At 50.7% G+C, this 16205-nt stretch overlaps 1 protein-coding gene across 1 annotated transcript in view; it reads right to left on the reverse strand.

The window, feature by feature from the left end:
• Positions 1-16205, reverse strand: part of TMEM108 (transmembrane protein 108) — a 287613-nt gene that overhangs the window by 10594 nt on the left and 260814 nt on the right. The window contains exon 4 of the mRNA XM_090282999.1: positions 4202-5626. Within this exon, the coding sequence (XP_090139125.1) occupies positions 4202-5626 (1425 nt within the window). The remainder of the gene's footprint in view (positions 1-4201; positions 5627-16205) is intronic.

A 16205-nucleotide genomic window follows, 5' to 3' on the forward strand; every position in this document is an offset into this window, starting at 1 on the left:
GAGGAGGCCCAGGGGAGGCTCAATATGGAAGGGGGCCAGGCTGGACATGAGGCCACGGGCCTGGAGGAACCCAGTCTGGGGACCTACTGTCTGACTCTCCATCCTGGCCCATGGAAATATATCCGAAGAAACCCAGAGTTACCACCAGGGGGCGCTGGTTGCAAAGCACAGAGGAGAGCCCTCAGAGCCTGGGCATGACACGGGTCTAGCTGAGGTGACACATCCTGGACAGCCACACCTTGTCCTAAGGCTGCTCCCTGCCCATCCTTCAACTGGTTCATAAGCCCCAGGGAGACAAACCTTTAGTTTACACTCCCTTCTTGTTCCATTCTTTTCTACTCTTGTCACCAGAAAGAGTAATTCTGGCCCAGGTTTTCTTATATAGTTACAGTCATTTTGGGCTTGTGAGTAAAAGGTAGATACACATTCAGATTTGCATTCACAGAACAACTGATAGAGCTGAGAGCCGTGTTGTGCACACGGGTGTGGGATCTCTCTGAATGCTGCCCTGATACTTCAATGAAGTTTACCACAGCATGAAAGGAAGTCTGCTGCTCTGGGGGGTGGTGCACATGGCCCCTCCCAGGCCAGCGGGAGGACCCACTCTGCTGCTGCTTCGGCCAGGCTCCTTGCGGACTGGTGACGGAAAGCATGTGCCCTGGCCGGTTTCCCATTCTCGCCTTCCACAAAGCCCCTATATTCCCACGGAGGCTGGGCGAAGACCTTCTCAAGCCTGGATGTGGCCTGTGCAGGAAGGCCAGGGAGCCTGGTACAGACACAAAGCTGGCCTTCAGAGGAGAGCCCAGAGCTCTCAACAGTGGTGAGGGAGCATCAGTAATTCAGCGCCAGGCCCAGAGGCTCCGGCGGGAGGCGGTGGGCTGAGTGTCCTGATGGTGGCAGCAGAGACCAGCTCAGGAGCCACAGGGCTCCCCTGCCCCAGCCAAATGTGGCCTGGAGCCAATCAATTTTGCTTCTCAGCCATCTGAAACCCGGTAAGGCTGTTGTCTCTGGCCTGGTTCAGGGGACAAAGCATTCCTTAGTCGTGGCACAGACATCCTTTGGCTGCTGGTCGGGGGCTCATGATCTGGAAGGGCAGGTGGAACTGATGACATTCCTATCTGGGCCAGCCTGGGATTTGCTATGACCACCCCCTGCTTCCGCCAGAGCAGGGGATCACCTGCCTACGGCAGTCCCGGCTGCCTGAAGCCTGGCTGCTGGTGGATGGAGAAAAGCAGGTCCAGGGCCCACCTGAACAGCCAGATGTGAGAAAGTCCATGCATGTGCTTTGCTACCACCCAGACTGGCCGTACTATCTGGCAAAATGGCAAAGGAGGCCCTTCTCTGATAGCTGTAGCATGAGCCTTAGGACACACGTCACTGCTGAGAAGAGGTACAACAGAAGCCCTTAGACCTGGAGGGGTCTGCTCCCGATGGCCAGGGTGGGGCCGAGCTATGAAAACAGCATGGATGCTCACTCCCTGAGCTTTGAAAGAGCACAGCGTTCTGCAGCTGGACAAGGATTCTGCCTCATGGCTCTCTCCTTTGGGCCTTCACAGGGTTGACGATGACCCTGTAGAGGTCAGGCCATGACTGAGGACAGGGAGCTCTCTGGGGAGGCAGCCAGGGCTGAGGCAGGAGCCTTGGTCCCTGAGGGGAGTGGAAAGGAAGTGGGGTCTGAGGTTCCTGGGGCTGCAAGAGTTCGCTTTGAACAAAGGTTTGCATCATCCTTTACAAAGGCCGTCACTGCCAGAAGCCTTCTCAGGGTGCAGGTCCAGGCTGTGTCCTTGCTCTGGTCCTGGCTGACATTACTGCACATGGCTTACGCAGCACGTGGCTTTTCTGGCTTTGCAGTCAAGATCTGACCTGATCTCAAACTCATAACACAAGCAGAAGGGCTGGAGTCATCTTTTTAGAATTGCAAAACCCACGTGTGGCCTGCAGGGGGCCAAGGGTAGCTCTCCTCTGTGCTGTCCTGCCCAAGCAAAGAGGAAGCCCAGGCGGGAAGAGGGCGCTAGGAGTGTGGAGCCACATCACACAACTCTGATTCCCTAGTGCTTGGCACAGTGCCTGGCACACAATGGACACTCAGGAAGTATTGTGTTCAATCAGACAGATTCCACCACCAGATCTGGGCTGACTCGTGTGTGACTTGGGCCCACGGCAAGTCACTTCACCTGGTGGCTCACTCCCTACCTGTAAGGTGTGTTCCTTGCACAGTGCATTTACTTGTTTCTGTCTTTATTTTATTCCTCTGGCCAGTCTGTTTTAAGGATGGAATCATTAAAAACAATGGGAACTCACTTTGTAAAGTAGAGCCTCTAGACATAAGTGAAGAACGAAAATTACAAAGCTGTCTCTAATGTGGTTACTTCTCTAACATGACCATGATTAATTATTTATTGGCTAATAGTGTAATATTTTCTCATTATCATTCTTCTGCTTTAGAAGTGGGCAATCACAGTTTTAAGAATACATGTGTGTTTTCAGGAGACAATAAAGCTGCCTAATGAAACAAGAAAATAGGCACTCTGCAAAGATCTTCCCTTTTCCTTGAACTGGGTCCCTAGCAGAAGTAGGGCTACCCACCCCTGACATGAAGTCTGTGTTGCCCATCTACTAGGAGACAGAAAGCTGGGAGAAGTGGCTCCTGGAGAGGCTCCAGAATCTAGATTAAGAAGATCTTGTTGGAGTACAATGCCAAGCAGAAACCATGGTCACATTAAAGGCATACAACTCTGCCCTGATGTTTAAACAACCTGCGAAGTTTCTGGGGCTTCGCTCCTCTAAAGATTCGGGTGAGCCCAGGTGTGACATGACAGTCAATTCAGCCAACAAGGCCGATGCCAGTGTGTGCTGCCTGAATGGGACCAACACGCTGGGCATGTGCAATGCTGTCCTCTCCCTTTGGGGAGCAAGGATAAACCAGAGACCACCTAGAGGGGCAGGTGGTAGGGGCAGGGCAGGGCAATGTAACCCTGTGAAGAGACTGGCAGGAACAGGGACGAGCAGCTTGGAAAAAGAGGAGGCTGACCTCGGAGAGCCACTGCGAACATTCACGGGCTGCTGGCTGACTGGTTTTTTGAGGGCATGGCTTCAGGGCATAGAGGGACCATTACAAGAAGGCAAATATCAGGCCCCCGAGAGAGCTGGGTAACAACTGAGGGGGGACAGGCTGTCCAATGAGTGAGGAGCACAGGTTCAGAGGGGGGCTGGATGGTGACTGTGAGGTGGGAGGGTGCTGAGATCAGTGAAGATTCCTGGGCCGTTATCACAGACAGTCTAAGAGTCTAGGATCAGCACCTGGGAAGACATAAAGGTTCTTTGTAGAGACGTCAGGGAGAAAGCCTCCTGACTCTCATTACAGGAGCGACAGGAGCCGCAAGGAGCAGTGGTTGCCTGGCAAAGCCTTTCTCCACCAAAACCAGTGGAAGCAAAAGACAAGGAGGAGGTCCACACTGCCTGCAGCTCACACCACCCAGGAGCAGCGGGACTGCAGGAGGAGGGGGAGAAGAGCTACATTCACAGGTAACTCTGAAGCCTCAATTTAGCAACAAGAACTATGTTTTTTGCCAAGGCTAGTAGAACTTACTACAAGATCAAAGCTTTATCTTCTCTTCTTTCTTGGGGGAAAGGGGGGGTGAGGGGGGAAGAGGGAGGAGAGGGAGACAGGAAGGAAGATGGGAGTGATGTCGGGGAGGAGGCGAGAACTCTGCTGTGGATGTGCAAGTGCCCGTTTACCCAGGGGCCTTGCTGCCCTGTCACTGCAGGCGTTAGCAGGCGACCCTTGAGGGCTGTGTCCCGACGAGAGCCCTGGGCTGGAAGGCAGGCACTTTGGGCTCTCATTCCAGGCCTGCCTCTCACTAGCTCTGGGGTCTTGAGTGAGCCCCGTCACCTTTCCAGCTTGGAATTTCTTCCTGCAAAATGCAGGGTTAAGATGGACTACCTGCAAGGTCCTCCCCAGCTGCTGGGAGCAGTGCCTTTATGACCTGAGCTGTGGCCTGGCAGAGCGGAGGACCAGGGGCAGGGATTACCCATGGTTTGTGTTCTGCCACCTTGTTCCCTGGGATTCTGAAAAATTTTGCAGCCCACTTGGTGGGGACTGTCCAGCTCTGGGGTAAAGGGACTCTGGGGACAGACAGATTGATGTGTGGAGGGAGAGAAAGTGGGGAAGGGAGGAGTGGGCAGCGGGCAGGGAACTCACAGCAGGAGGAGATGGGCACACTGATGGCCAGGACCACCCAGGCGATGTCCATCTTGCTCAGGCAGATGGTGGCTCTGGGCTGGGGTTTGTTCCCTTCGGCCACGTGGGAGATGTTTCCTGCTGTTCCAGGCTTCCAGGTCCCTGCAGGGACCAGGCGGTTGAGGAAGTTTCCTGTGGCCGTGGACACCACCGTGGAGAGAGGACTGGGTACCCTGCTGGTCATGGTGGGGGTGGCCGCAGCCTCCTCCTCGGCTCGGGAGACAGTGCTTTCTGAGACCCTGGGGCGGTGGGCCGGGGCCTGTGGGGCTGAGGATGTCGTTGAGGATGTTCCCTGAGGAATCCCCTCGGAAGGGGCTGAGACACTGGCATCGAAGGCAGCCTGGGTGGGCCCCGTGGCAGCCGTGAAGGCCCCAGAGCCGGCAGACAGAGGTCTGTCGGTTCCAGGGGTGACAGCGAGCTGGGAGTCACTGTGGCTAGAACTGTGGTGTGGGTCAGCACCGGGGCGCTGAGAAGGCACTGGGGCAGGATGTGGACTGGCAGGGGCACCTGAGGCTGCTGTGGTGCCTGGCTCCCCTCTTCCGCTGGTGAGGGTAGGACCACCCCCCTGGTCTGCGCCGCTAAGGCCTGGCTTGTCTTCTGTGCGCACCAAGGGCGTGGTGCTTGGTGCCCACGAGGTCCTGCTGGGCGCCGTGGTTGTGGTCACTGTCTGGGTCTGTGGTGAGGAGGAGAAATCCCAGAGCGGGTTCCTGGGGGTGGTGGTTGGGGGCTCAGGCTCCATAGACCCTGTGAAGTTGCCTTTGTAGAAGTGAAAGATTTTCCCCAGTGGCTGCTTCTGCCCCAGCTGTGTGGAGCTCTGATTTCTTCCCCGCTGGCCTTCCTTTCTTCCCGAGTGGCCACTGAGCACAGGCAGGGCAGGGCGTGATGAGCTACCAGCCCCCTTTCGGGAAGAGCCCGGGGGCCTGGGGGGCCTGCGCGTGCTGGCCCGCGTGGGGGTTGTGGTGGGGCGGCTGGTGGCTGCAGTTGGCTTTGTCAGCAGGATGGTGGGCCCAGCCTCTCCCAGGGGACGGCCCTCTGAGTGGGAGGATGTGGTTGCCATGGCAGCAGGAAGAGGCCCTATGGTCAGGGGGCCTTCAGCATGGCGAGTGGCTGCTGTCGCCATAATGGTGGAGACGGTGTTTGTAGGAGGGTGTCCATCTGGATAGGGTGTTGTTGCCATGGGGGCTTCGGCCTGTGAGAAGGGTCCATCAGGATGGGGGCTCAGCGTCGCCACGGAGGTGGGGGCAGTAGCCATGGGTGAGTGTCTGGTAGAGCTGGATGGGGCTGTCATCATGGTGCCTGAAGGTAGGACCTGAAGAGATTCCCTGGGCGATGGTTCCTGGGCAGCAAAAGCCAGTGCTTCAGTCAGCGCCAAGAGCAGGAGGAAGCCTTGAGAGGGAGAAGGAGAGAAGAGGTGAAAGACTAGGAGCAGCTCAGAGCCTGGGCCTTCCTCATCCGTGGGCCTGGGAAGTGCCAGAACTCAAGAGAAACATTGGGAACATTCCTGAGGTCCCCACTGCTGCCCTGACCCTCATCAGACACAGACTCGTGGAGTTTGGCAGGTGTGTTAGGTAGTACCCCCACCCTCACTGGAACTGCCTCAGGGAGAATCCAGCCCCAGGGAACCAGAGTCGGCTAAACCAGCCAGGCCCAGCCTTTCTCAAATGCCACTAGCTCTCTGCCCAAGGTAACTTCTCTGAACAGGCTGGGGCTGGGAGTGGGAGATAGTTTGTGATCTCTGAGTGCCTGTCGGCCCTCCATAGCCAGGGTGGGGTCAAGGCCAGCTTGACCACAGGGAGGCTGGCAGCTCTGTGTGAGCCACCTCGGGTCGGATGAGGAAGGCTTAGGTGGGCAGAGCGGGCCAGTTCTCAACCTTCCATTTATGAACCAGACAAAGGTACAAATGGACAGAAGTCTATTCATTCATGCGCACCCAACAAACAATTAAGGAGGGTCTGCCCTCTCTTGGACCCTGGAAGATCCCAAAATGAACAGGGCAGTCTCTGTCCCTGAGCTCACACAAATCCACAAACAATCCTACAAGGCAGAGATGTCTCAGTGCCATCGGAGAATGACAGGCACAAGAGGATGGGGCTCCAGAGGAGGGCGACCAGATCAGATGCCTGTAAAGCACTGAGCAGAGCCTGGAAGAGGTGTTCCATAAAGGCCAGTCAGTTCTGTGGTTGTTGCCAGTGTTCACTGCTTTCCTTGTGGTGCTGAACTCTGGGAAGTCATTGCTGATGCCCAGACCTTTCCAGTAGAAGGAGCCCTTTTGAGCATTAAGAGAGTCATAGATTTTTCCCAATGGTCAACATGTGTGCTTTTAGTTCATTGTTAAAATGCACGAGAAAAAAAAAAAAAAAAAAAAACAAACCAAATTTAAAAACAATTCTAAATACGTGCCTATTTTTAAAAATAATACCTCACATAAATGTGAGACATAGGATCCGTTCGGGTTATAGACTGGAAGACAGGCCACCACTGTACAGCACACGGCCTGGAGAGAGCTGGTCTGCACAGCTGAGGAGTGGCTCTGAGGCCTGATTCTGACCTGGTAACTCCTGCCTGCTCACATGAGCCCCACCTTGGCCCCTCCCATGCCCTTCTTCACCTTGCTGCCACCCAGGCAGTGGGAGAGCAGAGATCTGTCTGTGTCTGGTCACTCTCTTGGAGCCTCCCCCTCCCACCATGTTCCAGCAGGACTGATGGCCAAAGCTGGGGCCCTGGTGGTGATTCCTGGGAGTTTGGGTCAGTCAGCGAAGCTGCTCACAGGGGAAGGCGGGCCCTGGTGAGTTTCTCCGAAGCAGAGAGGGTAGACATCTCCCGGCGTGCCTTTGGAACAAGGCCCAGGATCACCACCGGGGCCACCTCCAACTGAGGGGTGTGTGTGTGTGTGGGGGGTGGTTCTGGATTGGACCAGTGGCCCCCTTACCCTGTACTTGTAAAGTAGGGAGTCAGGGGAGGCTGAGGGACTGTAGCTCCAATAGACTGTAGCACTCATGATCTCTAGGACTGACAATTTGCCCTAAAAAGCTATTTTTTCTAGACTTTCATTTGTGCTCTAGCCCTACATCAACAGTGTTCTCTGCTTATTCAAATAAATCCTAAAATCTATTTACTGAGCACCTGCTCCAGCCATCTTTCACACTTGATTTAATCCTCACAACCATGGGAAGGGGTAGAAAATTGAGGCACAGGGAGATTAAGTAACATGTTCAAAGTCCCACAGTACCAGAAGTATATGAAACCAGGGCTGTATCTGAAATGCATGCTCTTCCTGGTTAAACATCACCAATGCTACGGAAGGAGGAAGGAGAGGACGGGAGTGGCATCCACAGAAGACACAAGGTGCTGCTATGCTCCGACCAGTTCAGAGTCATTCAGCCGCTCCCTGGCAGCTGAAACCATGGGGACAATCTCAGAACTGGCACCGAGACCTCTGACGTTTTGAGGGATAGTCCCTTCTAAGCCTCTGTTTGGCTCCTGAGTGCCTTGGTTTGATAAGTGTTGTTATGGACTGAACTGTGTGCCCCAGATTCATACGTTGAAGCCCTCACCCCAAGTACCTCAGGATGTGACTGTGTTAGGAGCCAGATCCTTTAAAGAAGTTAATAAGACAAAATGAAGCCATGACAGTGGGCCCTAATCCAAGCTGACTGGTGTCCTTACAAGAGATCAGGACACAGAAACACCAGGAACACGTGAATGCTCGTGCAGAGAAAAAGGCTATGAGAGGACATGGTGAGTGGGCAGCCTTGGCAAGTCAAGGAGAGAGGTCTTATTAGAAACCAATACTGTCAGCATCTTGACCTTGGACTTTTAGCCTGTGAGAAAAGCAAATTTCTATTGTTTAAGCCCCAGCCTTTGGAACTTTGTATGGCAGCCCAGGTGTCTTACATTAGAGACCACCCCCCCCCCCCACAAAAGAGGTGCAGATAGGGGTCTGTGTGTAGGTAGTTTATTTTGGGAAGTGATCTGAGGGGACAGGGAGGGGGTTCTGGCCTGAGATGAGTGAAAGAGGGAAAATCTATCCACTGGCAAGTTATGAGCTGATTAGAGTGGGCAACTCACATTCCCTGGGGATGTCTGAGAGGCTGTGAAGATGCACCTCAAATTGTCCACATAAGAAGAGAATCCACCCTGTAGCACCCATCCCACAGGCGCTCCTGTAAGGGGCTCTCTGGTTACACCTGCACCCAGCTGGTGGCTGTCATAACAGCTGGAATTAAAATTAAGGGCCCAGAGAATCCCTGGGTGGAGAACCAGATGTGTTTGATACAACTAGGGCAGTGGTTTTCAACCTTCCTAATGCCACGACCCTTTCATACAGTTCCTCATGTTGTGGTGACCCCCAACCATAAAATTATTTTCGTTGCTACTTCATAACTGTAATTTTGCTACTGTTATGAATCGTAATGTAAAATATCTGATATGCAGGATGTATTTTCATTGTTACAAATTGAACATAATTAAAGCATAATGATTAATCACAAAAACAATATGTAATTATATATGTGTGTTCCGATGGTCTTAGGCGACCCATGTGATAGGGTTGTTCGACTCCCAAAGGGGTCGTGACCCACACGTTGACAACCGCTGAACTAGAGGCTTGAGACCAAGGACACGGTGGTCTTTTGGTAGCAGAAAGGGCAATGCAAAGCTTTCAGAGAGCCCTCAAGTGACCCCAGTGACAGGCCCGGGTGAGACAGGAGCAAACTTGGCCTCCAGAACATTTGCAGCATTCTGGAGGCAGAGGGTGCTTTATGATAATCAGGGAAAGAAATGCCCCTGACTTTCCCACGGGGAGCATTCCAGGGGCTGCAATCCTCCCAGCCAGGAAGTATATGACTGGAACCTTTCTTGTTGTAAGACTTATGGTGTAAGTAAATCTGCTTGCCTTTGCATATCTTAAAATTATTTTTCTCTCTAGGAGGACTCTTAAATGACCTCTTTGCCAGTTCTTCTTTAGATTTCAGAGTGGCCCTTTGGTACAATGAATGGATACTGCCCTCCTGGCTGCAAAGGGTTTTCACCTGGAGGGAGACATTTAGCTGTCCCTAAGGGCCCTAGAGGTAACTTAATGCAATCCCCTCATTTCACAGAGGGGGCAAGGGGAGGAGTGAAGTAACTTGTCCAAGAACACACAGCTGGTTGGAAATAGTCTGGATCACTGCTATGATTTCAAACCAACTGTGTATTTGCATCATGAAAATTGCTACGATGTTGTTGCACTGCCCAAGCACCTTCAGCTTCCACTGTCACCTTCAGTATGGAAATCAGACAAGAGTTTACCTCTCCTCCTGTGCACTAAAGGTTAACAACTAAATGCAAGGGGCAGCACACTGTCACAACAGCTGTGCCAGGCCTTCAACCCCTCAACGGATGCAAATTTTCATCCAAGGCCCTTTGTGCTGACCTGATCACCTTGTGCCCCCCAATCTGGGGCTAGGGCGTCTTTGCATGTCATTTGCATTGATTTGCATAATGGCCTCTGGAGGTTCTAATTCCAAATATATAAGAGAGACTAAAACTAAAATCTAGCTTGATGTGCTTTATACATGGAACTGATTTTTAAAGCATGTTGGAATAAGAACAAGTGCGTATATAGAATGGAAACCCATAGATTGATGGGAGCACAGATGTCCATGAAGGCCTCCTCCTACCTAGAATTCCAATGCACACATGATCCCAGGACCCAGGGGAAGAAAAGGCCCTTCTCCTTCTGTTTGTTTGGTTGGTTGCCCACAGTCCATATTGGGCATTATATTTGCATCTGGCAAAGGCAAGGAGGGAATTGGTGAAGAGAGAAATGGCTAATATGTACTGAGTGTTTCCTACATACCTGACACAATCCTCATAACAACCCGACAAGGCAGGTACTACGGTTAGTTCCCTGCTGCAACTGAGAAAAAGCATAGAGAGGTACAGGGCCCTGCTGGCTCTCACACACCTGGGGAACGGTGAGCTGCGAGCTGTACCTGGCAGGTTGTCGCGCTCCAGAGCCTACACTCTCAACTACTTCCTCTCAATGCCCACCCTGCAGGCTGCTCTGTACAATCAAATGCAACAATCCACACTCCTCTGGGAACTGATTTTCTATTATTGGTCTTTTGACTCTTCTTCCCTCTTCCCTGTTTTCTTCTATCTCCATCCCTGGGCTCTGTATGACACATTGGGTGTTCTTTACACAATCCAGCCAATTAACTTTATTTTGCAAGTAGCTTGGAGGAACTTGCAGTAGTACAATAAAAGGGCTGGAAATCCCTTCTCTCCTCTTCCCCAATCCTGGTATCTCAAGCACACCAATGCTTAATTAATTTAATTAATGATATACATTTTCTTTTAAAATTGCTTATATACACATACAAGACATATTTGTTACATAGATACATTTTCCCTTACACATATAAATGGAGTTTTTGCTCATTTTCCTTGTAATTTAAAGTATGTTCTTCTAAGTAGAGCATCCCTTCCCAAGCTTTCTACTGTCAGTTATTTTTTCCATTGCCTCTAAACCCTATGACATGATCAAAGGAGTCTAAGAAGTCTTCTCAGCCATCCCCCATTGCTAATCAAGATGGCAGCTTGGCCATCCTGGATGCATGGTATTGACAGTCCTGTCATCAAGAGGTGGAGTATGCTTCCCCTCCTGTTGAACCTAGGTGGGCCTTCGTGACTTCCTCCATGAACAGAATGAGGCAGAAGTGACACCACCTGACTTCGGAGGCCAGAGTAGAAAAGGTCATACAGCTTTTGCAGGTTTCTCTTGGGGGTCTTCAGCCCCATGCAGAAGTCCAGCTCCCCCAAGGCCACCATGTGGAGACAGTGTGGAGAGACCACGTGGAGAGTGAGAGGAAGGCCTGAGGAGCCCCAGCTGTTCCAGCCCCTGCTAGACGTCAGAGGGAAGAAGCCTGGGAGATGACTCCGGTGCAGCCACTACTGCATTGCAATCCCACAAGAGACCCCAAGTGAGAGCCGCCTAGCAGAGCCCAGTCAACCTTAGCATTTGTGAATAAAATAATTGTTACTTCTTTAAGCCACTGTTTTGGGGTGGTTTGCTTGGCAGTGATAGGTAACCAGAACACTTAGAAATTTAGCTTCTGCATCTGATGTCTCAACAACAAAAGAAAAGAGTATCCGTGGCACACTGAGTCGGACCCTCAGGAAGCCTATTTCCTCCATGGGCAAAAACAGTACAATCTTGCCAGGAAACGGGCTTTTCTAATTTCAAGATTATCATCCTTGAATGGGAAGGGACTTTTAATTAGGACTCTGGTATCTAACTCTTTCACTTTATGGATAAGAAGGCTGAAGCCCAACAAAGTGAAACGACTTGCCCAGGGCCCACCAGCTACACAGGATTAGCGCTGGGAGGGACCTAGGCCAACTCACCAGCCCTCCAATCCCACTGATGCCCACACTTGCAGTGGTCTCCATCCACCACTGTGCCCCCAGTACTCCAGAGTGCTCCATCCTCTGAACATCAACGTTCCCTCTCATTTTAAAGGTCAAACATCAATTCATTCCTTGGAGTATGGTTTTCTTACTCAGAAATAAATACGCCTCATTGACTGCAGGGTGCATTGGGTGACTGGTCTTAAAAGGTACTCATGCCTGTGACCTTGGCTTCTTTATGAAACAAAGGAGTTTGGGGGGACAAATCTTTGCTGCTGCCCTCTTTCTAGGTAGCCAGATTCCAAACGTTCCTTTCCATCAAGTCCTGCTGGCCATGTGGCTCTGACCACAAGGTTCTGCTTGGTGCTTAGAGCTACCTGAAACCATCCCCTCAGAAATGGGTTCCAGAAATGTCTGGAGATCACTGACTCAGCAGTTGAACTGATAAGGTCTGGGATTATATTTCCCAGAGCACAATCTCGAAGCAAGAAATCGATGTGAGCTGGGCCTGTGTGTCCCAGACACAACCATGGCCTCTAGCCAGCATGAATTTACCTTGTTCTATATCCCTGGGGCTGACGGATCCCAGCTTCCTAATAAACACACATACATGCATATGTGAAGACACACACGAAGTACAGGTCCTCTCCCAGGAGCAGGAAACAGACAAAAAATGACAAATTTTCTGCCCAAGACTTTCCATCCTATCCATGCTAACATATGCTTTAAGGCATTTAAGTCATTTGTCTAAGGTCAAAACAGCCACCATGCAGCATACCAGGATTTAAAACCCAGGCTTCTCTGACCTTGTCTGCTTGAGACCCTAGGGAATGAGAGATTGTGGATCCAAAAGAATGTCCTACACGAGCAAAGGAATGTTTTATGAAGACAAGGAACAACAACAATTATAACAGCTGTGATGATCAGAACTAAAAAACAAAACTCCTGGTGAGAGGTGGGGTCTATGCTCCCTGCCCTTGAATATGGGTGGGTTTGGACGATGGCTGAAGAGATACTATGTGACTTCTGAGGCCAGTCACAAAAGTGATATAGCTTCTCCCTAGTTCTTATTCTTGGGTGCTTGCTCTTGGAAGCCAGAGGCAGGCTGTGGGGAAGCCTGAGTAGCCCATGCAGGGCCCATGTGGACAGGAATGGAGGCCTCTGGCCTTCAGTCCCAGCTGAACTTCCCGATGGCAGCCGGCACCAACTGGCCAGTGATGGCCTGAGCCATCTTGAAAGTGGATCTTCCGACCCCAGTCAAGCTACCCTGGCTGAGTCTTGGTGGAGCAGAGATGAGTGATCCCTGCCCAAACTATGCAGATTTATGAGCAAAATGAATGACTGTTATTGTTTTAGGCCACTGTTTTGGGGTGGTTTGTTAGGCAGCAACAGTAACTGGACACCATCTATGTAGAAGTAAAATTAAAACTCTTTCAGTGACCTTTCCGGATTTCTACAGCAGAGGTTGTTTTGGTGCCGGAGCTCACAGGCTGATTTTCATTTGGATTCCCTTACTGTCCTGTCTTCCTGCCCAGACTCAAGGAAAGGGAAACATCTCAATTCTGGGCTCTTTCTACACATCATGATTTGTCTAGTCTACAACTATAGGTTCCCCCAAAGGAAGAAAGGAACAAATGCATACTAGGAGTGCCACAAAGCTTCCTGGCACATGTGCACTTTGTGTGTTGGGAGGAGGCTGGAAGCTAGTGTATGGTCCCGCACATTGAAGACATGACAGTATATGTTTATAGTGTATGGGCCTGTAACAGGGTGGGCTGGTCCAGATCACTGGGGAGCAGGCAAGGGACCCCAGAAGTGGTGCCAGAGCCAGCACCTTTCCTATGGAGGGAGGGGGTTGCAGGGAGCACTAGAGGCTGCCTGGACTGAAATTGCACCCAAAACCGAGTAATAGCCTTCCCACACCCTGGGGCTACTGTAAACAAAGGCAACAAGGCTGTGCAAGCGAGCATGCATTGCCCCAGCAGCCGAGTAGCTTGTGACACAGCTGGAGGGAGCTTGTACAGAGCCTGTGTGAGCTGGGGCGTGGGTGGGGGCAGACATCTCACCTTGGGCTGAGTCACTTTTGTCCCTGTGTACAGCTTGTAAACTCCTGACCCCTTCTGCAAAATGGTAGCCAGAAGGAGGTCAGGAACAATGGGGAGCTGACAAACATGGCAGACACTGGCGCACATTAGTTGAAAAGCCAGATGCTCCATTGTGTGTGGGTTTCTGGGCCAAGTCTTTAAAATGGAATGTGCTGGGAAACACGCAGTCTTTCCCCTCCCTTTGCTAGCCTGGATGCTGCACGGGGCCTGAATTCATGGGCCAGGGGGGCCTGGCAGCTGCGTGGTCTAGCAGGGTTCCTGGAGGCCCTCCTGCACAAAAAGTGGTGGCAGCGTTGTCTGTGCTGTGTGGCTCTGCCTGGCCAGGGGCACACAAACTCGTGAGAGATGCCTGGGGTCAAACTGTGACCGGGAACCTGCCAAGCAGACTGGATGAGCTTGCTATAGCCACCTGCATTTCCTGAAGGATGGAGCTTTAAAGTGGGAAAAGGGATTCCAGGCACTTCCTGGAACTGGTCTGGCCTGGCAGAGGGTGGCAGGGTTATCTGTCTTTGGGTGTTTTAAAGGGAGTGGGGCTCTGAGGCAGAAACCTGCCATTATTCCCAAACCGTACAGCCTTTGAATAAACAACCCCTTTCCTTTTTCACCAACCCTCTGACTCCAGAGTTTTGCCTACAGGCAGCGAGTGGAACCCCACAAGGCCGTTCTGTAACAGCACTGGCTATTCTGTAACAGGCCTGCATGTCCAAGACATGACTATAATAGTATATGTATACAGTATATATGTATAGTGTATGGGCCCTCATGTTGAAGATATAACTTTAATATGGGTGTTTATACAGTATATGTATGTAGTGTGTGGGCCCGAAACCACATAATAGCCTTCCCACACCCTGTTGAAGACATGACTTTAATATGAATGTATATACAGTACATGGAACCTGCATGTTGCAGACACAACTTTAATATGTACATGTATACAGTGTATGCATATAGTATATGGAGCCCACAGATGACATTTCCTTCAACGAGCTGCCAAGGTACAAGGGAGGAAAATCACCTATGACAGGGGCACAAACCCACACACCAGAGATGTTCTCTCAAAGGCTTTCCCAAACAAATAAAAATGAGAGTCAGAATGAGATGGATGAAAAGGTCAACTTGGCTTCTAATAAAATAATAGAATCCTTAATATTCAGGAAACATCTCACTGACATCATGGGAAAGAACACAAATGCCCCAGTCCAGACTGCCCTGTATTCTCCCAAACTAAAAGGAAAAGACACATAAAAAATGTTCCATGCTTTGCAGTACAAAACCCAGGCAGTCAAGGTTAACGTCAACAGGGACAAAGTCATGGTGGTGTACCCTTGATATGAAAATGGCACTTGACCTCCACGGTTTTCCTTCCTCAAACCTACAACCTCAGTCTAATAATAAGAAAGACACTTTAAGAACCAAGTGAGGGACGTTTCAGAAAATCATCTCAGCAATACTCCTCACGGTTGTGAAGGTCACCAAAAACAAGGAAACTGAGAAACTCTCACAGCCAAAAGGTGCCTAAGGAGACAATGACAACTCAATGTAATGTGATACCCTGGATGGGATCCTGAAACAGAAAAAGGACATTAGGGGAAAATGAAGAGACTCTGAATAAAGAATGGACTTCAGTTAATCATAATGTATTAATTTTGGTTCCTTAATTGTGACAAATGTGCCACAGAAATGTAAGATGTTAGTAACAGAGGAAATAGGGTGTAGGATACATAGAAACTCTGTTTTGCCTTTGCAACTTTTCTGTATGCTTAAAACTATTCCACAGTTAAAAACAAACTGTTCCATAGAAGTGAGACAGCAGGGACAGTGTGGGGAGCATTCCATGGGGTAGGTCCTGGAAGGGGACTTTGCCAAAGGGAGGTTTACAGGCAATCTTCATGCACCCACAGACCCCTTTTGGATCCTACTTAGAGAAAGAGACAGGAAAAAAATCCCATGACCATTGCTGCATCCATCTGTATTCCCTCTGGGTCTCCCTGTTCTTAATATTCACAGAGCCCAAGTGTGGAGTTTGGAGGTGAAATGGTCAGGGAGAGCAACAACCTGAACACATGGTTTTTTAACCTGTTCAAATTCCAATTGAGGGGTCAAGGTAAACGCCACCTATGTGATACAGTTACAACCTTTTTGACCAAGGAGGTAGGCTGCTTGAAAATCAAAGGTTATTTATCATTACCACAGGGCTAGATGGCCCTGTCACTTACACCTGACACCAGGGAAAGGGTTGGGCAAGGATTCATCCATCCTCATTGAAAATTTCTGCCCATACCCTGTTCCTGCTGGGTGATGTTGTGTCCATCTCTAAAATCCCCGCCTGAGCTGTCACTTTGTCTTGACAAGGTCAGGGTCGTTCACCTCTTCTGGACAGAAACTGGGCTCCCTGCCCAGTGCTCCCAGGGCACTCTGTTCCCACCCATATTGTGGCCCATCTCCCGACAGGGCCCTTCTGTCGA

The sequence above is a fragment of the Furipterus horrens genome, unplaced genomic scaffold (genome assembly GCF_987537825.1).
Source record: "Furipterus horrens unplaced genomic scaffold, mFurHor1.1.pri manual_scaffold_7, whole genome shotgun sequence".
In the NCBI taxonomy this organism is placed as follows: Eukaryota; Metazoa; Chordata; class Mammalia; order Chiroptera; family Furipteridae; genus Furipterus; species Furipterus horrens.